The following is an 11,524-nucleotide window of genomic DNA, read 5'->3' as shown; positions in this document are numbered from 1 at the left end:
GCCTCCTCTTCACATTCCTGCTGTATCTCTGTATTAACATTTTATTTACAGTTTCTTTCTAATGGAAATGTAATGTGCCACACCCTGCACCTCTGCCTAGCCTGCTCTCTCTCTCTCTCTCTCTCTCTCTCTCTCTCTCTCTCTCTCTCTCTCTGTGTGTGTGTGTGTGTGTGTGTATGTATGTGTAAAACCATCATGTATGATTGTCTGAGTGGAGACAGATCAGCTACATCCCATCCTATAATCAATACTTCCAAAAATACCCAGCTCTGACACTACCACCCTGCTCAGTCAGTCTGAGTTTCTGTCCATTTAAAATTATATTTTGCCTGTTTCTCCCCTGTTTAACCTGTCCTTAGCTCGCTGCAGCCCTTTGTGCTCTGATCTGGTCCCTATCTACAGCCCTTGGTCCTGCAAACCCTGCCACTCTGCCCTGGACCCCGCTCGGCTCAGCTTTCCTCTCTCTGGACACTCTGCTCAGCACAACCAGCCACCAGCCCAATCCTCAGTCACCCTGCTCATTCCTGGCTCAAGTCCCATCTCTTAATCCTGCAATAAATATTCTTCTCCAGCATTAATGGCAGATTTGTAAAGGCAATATAGGTTAAGAAAATCATTACATCTTGTTAGAAACTCAACAAAAAAAAAAATTCAAATAAATCCCATCAGTTTGATATGATTTATAAAAAAAAAAGGTGTGTAACATCACATTGTGTGAGCATAAACATAAACAAAATTTCATTCAGAAAAAAAAGAGAGCAAGTTGGTGGCTTCTACCTCTGCTACACCTCATATGCATTTAAAAATAGCAATAATAGTTGAAAGCATTTTGGCTGTAATTGAAAGAAAAGGTGTAAAAGGAAGAAGTACAATTTATAACATGGTTTAATACAACTCAGGTCTTATTCCTGTATTTTTTGTTGTCATGAAAAATCTGTAATGACTGAATTAATTATATAAGTTCTGGGAACACAGCAAATCACTGAAAAGATCACCAGACAGGTTTTGGCAACAACACTCTACTGCTTACAAATGCTAATATTTAGTGCATGAAGGCGGTCTGTAAATTATTACCCACACTGTCTCTTGTAAACTTCCAAAGTACTTTACAGACCAACTGTCTGGTTAAACTTTGATTCCTTCCTACACACACACACACACACACACACACACACACACACACACACACACACACACACACAGTTTTACCGTGAAATGCAACATTATTACTGACACGTTGGCTGTGTTCATTTTCAATCTTAACTCCATTTAAATTGGTTTAGATAATTTGGTTAACTCTTGGCTTGTTTACAACTTGCCTGGTCATCTGACCGCTTGATTTTCACCGTGTTCTACATACATCACTTTCACAATGTTGCTGTGTTCTCAGATCTCAGCCAGGGCCAGACTAACCTGCTGAACTCTGGTCCCCCTATTTACCTCCCCCTACATAAATGTTCCCCCAACCCATTTTTCCCAGAGTACTAGAAACCGTTAGTTAATTAGTGATCATTTTGCTTAAACACAAATTTTTTAAAGAATATTCATCGTCTAAGTAAAATACCAACTTAAATAATAAAGATATTTTAACTTGATTGTGACTCAGGTTTTCTTCACAACACAGGACCTCAGGGTTCAGTTTCTAACTGTGCTTCAGTGGTGCATATTGCCAAACAAATTTGTAATGACTCAAATTACTACGAAGTAAATTTCACACAGACAGCTGGAGGCTTTAGGTCCAGGAGCTCTGGGGACCTGATTTGTCCATTTGGCAATACAGCCCGGATTTTGGAAGCTACTTTGACTACAGCAACAACATCAAAACCCAAGTTATAACAAACTGAAATAATCCAGAATGCATAATTACAGGGTTCTGGCTCTGTGACATCTGAAAATAAGTCAAAATGTATGGCAAAGGTCTAAAAAAAACCATGGCTCCTGAGAAAACAAGAAGAGTAAAAATACTGCTCTCTACAGATTAAATGAATGCTCATAATTTCAGACATTGGGTATGAAGAGCGAGCTGTTATATGAGTCCTTGTCCTCCTCTTCACCATCTTCCTTGTGATCCTCCAGAAGTTTATCCAGTAGGTTTGGCGATTCTGGCTCTATCCCCCGATCGTCATCCAGAGACTGGCCTTGTGGTTCAGAGTCCAGCTCGTGCTCTGAACGCTGTGGGAGGTCGAGGATCTGGGGCTGAGGGTCTAAACCCTGGGCTTCCAGCTGAGGAATCATGGTGGTCAAAGACATGGACAATGGCATGTGCACCAGAGGTGACCCGGACAGGGCTGCAGAGCCGGGGGCAAACTGGACCCCCGGGTTGGGCATGGTAGATATGGTGGTGAGGGGCTGGGCCCAGGGGAGGTAGGTCAACCCTGAGTCTGGAAGCTCCATCTGAGGGAGGGAAGCTGGTGCCGGTGCCACTGGTATGGTCTGGATACAACAACAAGTACGACAACAACCTTTAAACTGCAAATGTCTATCTTGTGTAGGTTGACAATGTTTTTGCTCACAGTGCAAACACAGCAACACACAGTCATCAGACTGTTAAATTAAATTATAGGAAAACACTCTGAGCAGGGAAACTGGGTTGATGTGGTGAGGCGCACTAAGCCTCACAGGCCACAGGCTCTCAGCAAGTTCTACCTATCCAGTCAGAGAGAAGAGCAGCTGTTGTCAGTTAGTATTAATTCCAACGCACTGCAATGATGACAGGTGGGAAAAGTACCAAAACCACACGTCCACTGAGCATCTGAATCATTCATAAACAGCTCAGAGGAAGCTACTTTCTGGAGCTCATGAAGCAGCAAGCTGGACTCTAAGTAGTTCAGCTACAGAAACACTATGCTATACCAACTATACTTCTGAAAAAGCATCTTTTTCAGTACAGAGTACAGATTTATCACACATTAACGCTATTACTCTTTAAAAGGTATGCTATTAAGTAATTTAATTTAAAAAATTTACATTGTCACTTCAATGTAAAAAATTACATTTCTATACAACTAAGCTGCAACAGCAAATACATCTTGAAAGAAGCGTTTTTCCATGTAAAGTTTTGCCTGCTAAGACTGTAAACATACTTTTGTTCACACTGTCTCCTACTCACCCCAAAGTTTGTGAGCAGTGGTGTGTGTGTGTAGGTCAGCATGGTGTAGCTGGGGCACAGAGTCTGCATATACAAGTCTGCAGTCAGGGTGTTGGCTGGGTAGGCCAGAGTCTGAGTTGAAGGGTCCTGCTGGCTGTATTCAGGTGGAGACCATTGTGTTGTGCCAGGCTGCAGGCCAGCGCTGGTGGCAGGAGGTGAAGCTTTCCATCCTGTGCACTGCAGCCCTCCATCTCCAGCCGCAGCTGACGGCTCAGCTGTGGTGCCGCTGGCAACATCAGAGCCAAAGATGGCTGAATTTCAAAGAGAAGAGCGTGAGTCTTTGAAAACATGCGTGGGCACAACCTTTACTGACAGGAATCAGTTTGGTAAATGCATCTGGTAATTCAGGTGTTGCTGTTAACAATGAGCCAATTACCTTGTGTATATGATGACTGGTGGTTGTGTGAGACCACATCCTAAAAAATAAAAGATTAAATCAATTTTAAAAGGTTAGTTAGACAGATAGTTCTGCTGCTGCACAGCTAGAGCACGCTGCAATGTTGATATATAAATATGCAGTATTTACACTTGCACCGATCAAGTCCAGGTGTAAGGAGCAGCTGAGTCAAGATTATAATTGCGGGGTGTGTGTGTGTGTGTGTGTGTGTGTGTGTGTGTATGTGTATGTACGTGTGTGTGTGTGTGTGTGTGTGTGTGTGTGTGTGTGTGTGTGTGTGTGTGTGTGTGTGTGTGTGTGTGTGAGATTGCAATGGGATTATGGGATTCATTGTCTGTTGCAGTCACTATTAATCATGTTTAGGACTTGATTTGTGTTTTGTAGTGTCTGTGTCCACCTATAGGGGCTGTTTTTGATGAGTATATTGAGGGTTATCATACTGTTGGACTGTCAGTACAAAAGGATGACTGACAACAATCTTTACACAAGTTTATATTAGCTGTTCTCCAGCACAAAGTTGTTTCACATGATCTTCCTTGATCAATGGACTTATTTGGAGTTATTGGAAGTTTTTTCAGAAAAAACAGGGTTTTTTTAACAACAGTTCCACTGGGCAAATTCCATCCACTGAGGAAGACCCTGTGATATGATTGAAAGTTCCAGAAGAGCTACTAATGGATCTTATGCTGAGATTAGTTTTCGCTGTCCACAAGGTCAAGGGTGAACTTTAAATCTCAACTGGTGTGAGATCACAGGTGCTGTCCATGCAACTGAGCTACGAAGATGTTATCTGACAAAAACAAACAATACCTACAGACATATCACCTTAAGAAAACACTGACCTGAGCAGGAACAAACATAATCTTCAACTTGAATTATTTACTCATTTATCATGTTATATTTTACTTAATGGTAACATTGGGGACAGTGCAGAAGATTAACAGAGCTGTGAATGTACAAGAATTAGCCAAAAGTCATTTTTCATTTGTGTTTCCTGGACTCAAATTATTATTATTTCCATTTTTATCACTGTTGTTATCTTATACTGTTTGCTTATCTGGATTGAATGCACTGGATTGTTCAGCGTTATGAGAATTATAATTTACATTTCCCAGCTTCCATCTTTATTTGTCATCCCATTGTGTAGCTATGTCGCATCATTCACTCGACTGAATCTTTTTATGTTAGATGTTGTCTTGATGTTTCTATGATTTGTCTGATATTTTGTCAGTTTTTACACTTGATCCTAAAGAAGAAAGAAATTAGCTCAAAGTTCAATGGCTCTGTCCAGGCGTTCCCTCCCTACGCCCTGTTACCTCCCTGTGTTGAATGTGCACACCCAGAACCACGTGCAGAGAGACGTGTGTGCACACATGTAAACATGTATGCTCTGTATGGTCCCTATAAGGGTGAGTGCATAGTAGGCAGTGGTGACAGTACTGACAGCTTGTGTCAGTGTTTAGTTGCTGCTTGACACGAGCAGCAGTGACAGACTGCATCCCGCTACCCGAAGTCAGCCAGCAGGGCATGTTCACAGGCATCAGGGCATGTGCTGTCAAGTGCCTGAGGGACTGCAGAGGTACTGGGGAGCTGGTTAGTGTTACACCTTTGACAGCAGGCAGGGACTTACACCAAAGGTAGATGAAGTGGTGAGGGTGGAAGGAAAAAGCAATCAAAAAAAATTAAGCTTCATGGAAAGTTAGAGCACTTTCAGACAGAAATTGTTGTTCCTGCTTAAGATTTGTAAAAGGAGGATCAGTTAACTGCTAAAGAACCTCCATAAAACTGATGCCAGCTGTGGTGAGGCAGGCTGAGCTCTGACTGGGTGTGTTTAACTGTAAACTGAGAACATTTCAGCAAGGCAGATTTGTAAACACTGAGGCTAATCTTTTGTGCATTGTGTTGGCCTACTGCCCTTCACATCAGGCTCAGCAAACCTGCAAACATGAGACCTGCCCTCTGATTTAAAGTATTAGCAGAGCTAGTTTTGGTTTTATTTGTCTGGGATTTGCAAAATTCTTCCAAAAACAACTGAGCTGAAGGGGATTCAGCTTTTTACATTAAAAAATATATATATATTGTTTGGATATTGTTTCATTTCCAAAGCAAAGCAACATCATATCATTTCCAAAATTAGTGTCTCCTCTACTGAGGAAAACCTGGAGACTTTACTGTTAACAGTTTTCATAGGGACAGTTACTTCCGCTAAAAGTAGTTCCAGTGAAAACTGTTGACAGTTAGGTTTGTGAATTATCCACATCTCAAACCTGGACCAATGCAACTAGGACTGTCTGTATGGTATAAACCATCAGAGGTTCAGGTGAGCTGACCCTTTAATAACTATAACTAATAGCACTGAGCTCAACAGCTTAAGTGCAATGGTTGTTTTAATAAACTGTTGTTTTTTTTTTTTTTTAAGAAATAGTTTTAATTTGGGGAAATACAGTTATTTACTTTCTTGTGGAGAGTTAGATGAGATCTGCAACAAGTGATCCAGCCTGAACAACCACTTTGACTGTTTGTCCCTAAACTCTGAAACAACCCGTGGGAGAGTTCCCTGAAATATGGCACAAATGCTACTGAACTATTAAAAATTGTTGCTGAAAATAATAATAATAATAAAAAAAAAAAAGCAGCTTACCGAAATAAGCTGCTGGCACAAATAGCCAATTGGGTCATTTTTTTTATGCAATCTCAATGATTGATAGCACTCTCATTTCTGTGGGCTGAACACAAAGCCACAGCCTGCAGTCAGTTAGGTTAGCATGCAGACCAAAAACATGGGGAAATAACTAGCTTTGCTCCGTCCAAGAAACGGGCTACTGTCACCTATAAAGCTCACAAATTAAATCGTTATATATTATACATAGATTGTTTTTTAATCTGTACTAAAAACAAAGAGTTGTGGTTTTACAGCAGGTCACATGCTTCAGCTGTTGTAATTCTTGGCTGAGCACAGTGACTTCAAGAGCTTCACATTAAACCACCACTGTTTTTGTAGCACACACACGAGAGTGGTGTTAATTTTCTCATCTAACTCTTCACAAGGAAGTGAAAAGCCATATTTCCCAAATGTCAAACTATTCTTTTAATGAGTATCAGTAGGTATTATAATGATTACCACTGGAATAACTTGAAAACTTGGGTATTTAAAGATAGCAAGACACCCTGAGGACCCACAACGGTCAAAAGTTCGCAGGAGAAATTATTCCTGCTCATAGTAAATGAACTAAACTGAGGTTAAAGAGCCTTTGTGGATGATATCAAATGTCATTATCAAAAGTTATTTTCATGTGCCACAGAAATGCTCTCACAGTGAAAAATGAGTATTATCAACTATGTTTTGCAAACTATTGGAAGATAACACACAGCTGCACTTAGTATCAAGTACTGTTTAATGAGTTTTTTTTTATCTTATCATAAGGAGTGTGTGAATGGAGTTTGTGCATGTTTGTGTGAACATGCTGTGTCTATCCTCCACTGGTCTTGAGGATGTAATAAATAGCAAGTGGGAGGGCTCTTTGGCAAGGCAGCAAGTTATTTTGCATAGGGCTATGTGCCCAGCCCTGGAGCCATGCAGGGAATGGCTGTAACTGTCATGGAAAAACACCTGGATTATATAAGGACAAACCCCCCCCCCCCCCCTTCACTCTGGGACAAGCCCTGGGTCCTGACTGCTCACATCCTGCTTGCCTCATGGGGAGCCTTTCTTTCAGCTCTTAAGAATGTTACAATGTTCTATGTGGCAAAATTACCACCCACAGAACAATCCTGATCTGTCATGTTGCAGCTTCAACAGAGTTCACTTTTACAACCAACAACCTGCCTCTGGAGGCTCAGCCCATGTGCATTTCTTTTGATGTCAGCAGCGGCGTATCTGCTGCAGAAAGCACAAAGATCATTGGCTCTGTTCATCTTCATGATAGTTCGGATGAGTGAGGGATGTTCGCCTGGAGGGTAATGGCGATGAATCATCAAAATGCAATCACGGAACCGTTATTAGAAAGGCAACATGTCATTTGGACATCATTCAGTGGTACATCAAAGTGAAATTCAGCAAAAAAAAATGTAAAAAATGAAGACAACACCTCCAGAAAGGTTCATGAACCTGAGTAAAGTTGAAAGCCTTGCTGTCACTGGCAGAGGTCTGACAAGTAATCCTGCTCCTTTGCTCTACTTAATTTTATTTAGTTATTTAATCTCAAAATCTCTCTATTTAGTATATTTTCAGTATCGTTAACAGAGTTTGATATGTCTATCAGCACGACTAATCATTGCTCCATATTAACTGTTAGAGTAAATCCTGTTTTGTTTATTGATTTAATGACTAATCGTGCATGATGAAGTTTCGGGCAAGAATGCGGTTTCACAGCTTGTGAATACTTTTTTGGGATCTGAATTTCTTTGGAAAGGGTGGAGGGCCAACGTATGTTTCCAAAACTCATGGGAAACTTTGTGTTTTTATGTATAAAACGTGTCAGTATGTAAATATATGCTGAAGAATACTGGATGTTTTTCATTTTTTAAAATTAAATGTACAAAACTTAGTAAAAAAAAGAAAAGAAAAGTATTATGTGCAAATGCTCACAGCATCCATTAATCCAAAATGCCTGATAAAAAGCATTGTGCCAGCACATTAATGTCATGTGTCTTGGTGTCCTCACCGCAGCAGGGGGTGCTGTCTTGGTGCTGTGAGGCTCCAAACTCCTCTTCCTCCTCAGCAGCTCTTTGACCGGGTCTCTGACTCGAACACCTTGGTATGGTCTGGACCTGGCCAGTGCTGATGGTGGTGCTAGTGAGGCCAGAAAGAGAGAAAGAAAGACAAGTAGATACAAATGACTTCATTCCCCTTTGGCTGTCCTGGAGCAGTCTCTGTGATGGACATGGTGGGTTCACAGAGTTCATTACCATGAACAACAACATCCAGTTTTTTTTTTCTTTTTTACCCACAAAAATTAAACCTTTGACAAGGAGCCACATTTAGACATTGCACAGCCAAAAAAGGTTGGGAATCATGGCATGCAAAATGTTGCACATGAAGCTGTAGACTCTGACAATTCCATTTTTTTTAAACAATCAGAAAAATGGGAATGTAAGCATATACAGCTCCATGATAACTGGGCAAACTCCACCCCCTGATGAAGATAATGCGATGCAATCAAAAGCTCCAGAACAGCTATTAGTAAACACAGAGTGGTGATATGTTGAAATTGTTTTGTCAGAATACATGAATGTTATATTTGTTTGGATGCTCGGTTTCCTCTCTATCTCTCTATCCCCCGTAGTACAAAGGTTATTAGCTTTTATTAAAGTTTATAAACTTTGTGCAACATAGTAGAATGAAACTCAGTTATGAACATGAAGGTGGTATGTTGAATGTTTATGGCAACTCTGTGTTATGTTTTACATACTGTATGTGTGATGGATAAGTTGATTTAATTAGTGGATTTAATTTTTCAATTAGTAAAAAATTTGATAAAATAAAACCTAAAAATGTTTACAACATTCATTCATTGTCATTGACATCTAACTCAACAAAGTATTTCAGGAACATTTAGAATGGTGGCACCGGCCATTAGAGCTAACAGTTTACTGTCTTTTCCAGGTAACAACACCTTCATAAAGATTTTCTGTAATTATACACTTGTATTCATTTGAGTATTTTACTGATAAACTTGGCTGAGTGTCCTGTGGAGCCACACTGACAGAGACTTCAGGCTAAATGGTCTCCTAGTACGTTCAAATGTTTACAAGCTGTGATTTCTTGCAAGTATAAGCATGATGAGAAATCGGATCTGACAGCAAGGGCCTCTTCTGAATAAACTCAAAGCAGCACTACTATACCTGTGAAACTGTAGACAATGCTATTACTAAGAATGGCCAAAGGCTACAGAGTCCTGAAGAGTAATGGCATTTTCCACCACAACAGATGGAGGGTGATCTACATAAATGAACCTAAACAGCACTAGTGAACCATAAACAGATAAAAAGGGTCCAGGCCACTATTTGATCAGTTTCCTTTTTCAGGGGAATTATGATAAAATGGACAGAATTTGATCAGAGCATCCAACTCACCCGATCTTCCTGCCCCTGCCTTAATGACTGAAATATGAGCATCTTTCAAAATTGTGTAGTCATCTGAGAAGGACTGAAATGGAGGAGTTACTCATGAAGCAACAAGAAAAGTGGCCTGCACCATGGTACCTTAATCACTCTGACTTTCACACTCACCCTTCCACTTTCCTCCACTTTTACTTTTATGCACATTCACAGGTGTGGTTTTACAGGGATACAAGGAGATGTGTTTTGACAACATCAGTGCTCTTGTGGTTCTGGCACACAGGAAGAAAGGCATGTATTGCAATTTTCTTTGTGTTGATGCTTTGCAGGTAATATTTAAAATGGTCACCATCTTAGTTTAGCTTGTTAGCATGCTGATATTTACTAATCAGCACAAAACACAAAGTAAAGCTGAGGCTGATGGGAATATCTTTTATTTTGCAGGTAAGTTGGTTATAAAGCGAAATATTGGCCTGATAATTGTTCTAGATGAAAAATCATAAGATTGTCCAACGGCTGTCAAGACCTTTCACTAAATAATAAAAATGTCAGCCTGCTGGTGAGCAGAGATGAAAAGTTACCTTATCACCAAAGTCAGCAGGATTCATCCTCTGGGGGCCATGAATATCTGCACCAAATTTCATTGAAATATATACAATACTTGCTGAGATATTTCATTCTGGAGCAACAAGGTGCACCCACAGACTGAGCAGCCAACAGGCTGACTGACATTACCGTTCATAGATGTCACTAATACCTAATTTATTTCAATTTGTACGTGTGCTTTCAGTGATTTGTCATTGTCATTGTGTGGAAAAATTGCTATAGGAGGATGTTTCCTACATCTATTCTATCCCAAAGTATTTGTAGTAATCTTGTCTTTGTTTCTGACATGAAGCAGAGAAGCTTGCTTCACAAAGGTGTGTGCTGTGGAAGGGCATTAAATGCTCCAGTACGTGCTGACTGACAGAATGCTCCGCTTTAATGCACAGTGAAAAGCATGAGAGAGAGGTTGCTGAACTGGAAGTGCTGTCAGGTGGTGCACAGTGTTAATAAACCTGCACATGCAGTGCTGAGAAGAGGATACACTGATCCATGCACACCTTTTCAAAACTGCAGATGACAGGTTGTTAGACACACACACACACACACACACACACACACACACACACACACACACACACACACACACAGAGAGAGAGAGAGAGAGAGAGAGAGAGAAACACTCACGTCAATCTTCAATCTCAAAGTGATAATAAAGGGTCAAAAGTTCAATAGTTTGACATGTTCAGCTCACAAGCCATCTGCAGGTTAACCATCAGCCCCTCTGGCATTCTAGTATGAGGCTGATGCACAAAGCTGATCGTCAGTCCAAACCCCAAAGCCAGACCACCCTTGAGAGGAGTGTCCCACACTGCCTAATTTAAACGTGCCTTGGTATTTTGTATGATCGCTGGTGGCATATCAGAAAATGACAGAAACAAACCTCAGCGCATCAGTTCTGCAGATTTGGTGACTTTCAGCAACATCCTGTGGCAATCATGTTAAAGTGTGATTTCATTAATTATTTGTTTAAAATTATTTATCACAACTTCTCCATTTGACACAAAGTGTGAGTTGCTGTAAAGGAGCACATGTGGAAGATAGTCATCTTATCAGCCTCAGCTGAGTCTGGAAGTGTTTTGCTCGCTATCGCCACAGTGGCAGTTACTGGCTTGCTCCTCTGACCTTTAGCCTGTGACTGTTGTTCCCATCACTCCCAGTGACAGAGGAGGGAGACCTGTGGTCCAGACTGCTTTTGCTTGTGTCCTCTACATAACCCCTGTTGTTAGGCTACGGGTGTCCTAACAGTATCTTGTCCAGATTCCTATCAGCAGCTAACTGATTTGCCTCCATAGGTCAGACAGGCTAAGTGGCCA

The 11,524-nt window shown here is 40.8% G+C and overlaps 1 protein-coding gene across 4 annotated transcripts in view; it reads right to left on the bottom strand.

The window, feature by feature from the left end:
* Nucleotides 1-665: 665 nt before the first annotated feature.
* The window catches only part of LOC121187123 (POU domain class 2-associating factor 1), a 32,916-nt gene continuing 22,057 nt past the window's right edge, over nt 666-11,524 (bottom strand). For all 4 annotated transcript variants that reach the window (XM_041046241.1, XM_041046240.1, XM_041046243.1 and 1 more), the window contains exons 3-6: nt 8,210-8,337; nt 3,525-3,564; nt 3,110-3,399; nt 666-2,433 (exon numbers count right to left, since the gene is read on the bottom strand). In XM_041046241.1, coding sequence (XP_040902175.1) covers nt 1,999-2,433; nt 3,110-3,399; nt 3,525-3,564; nt 8,210-8,337 — 893 coding nt within the window. In that variant the 3' untranslated portion in view covers nt 666-1,998. The remainder of the gene's footprint in view (nt 2,434-3,109; nt 3,400-3,524; nt 3,565-8,209; nt 8,338-11,524) is intronic.

This window comes from Toxotes jaculatrix, chromosome 9 (genome assembly GCF_017976425.1).
Source record: "Toxotes jaculatrix isolate fToxJac2 chromosome 9, fToxJac2.pri, whole genome shotgun sequence".
Classification (NCBI taxonomy): Eukaryota; Metazoa; Chordata; class Actinopteri; family Toxotidae; genus Toxotes; species Toxotes jaculatrix.
The sequence above is the reverse complement of the archived record's forward strand: the minus strand, read 5'-3'. Positions and strand labels throughout refer to the sequence as shown.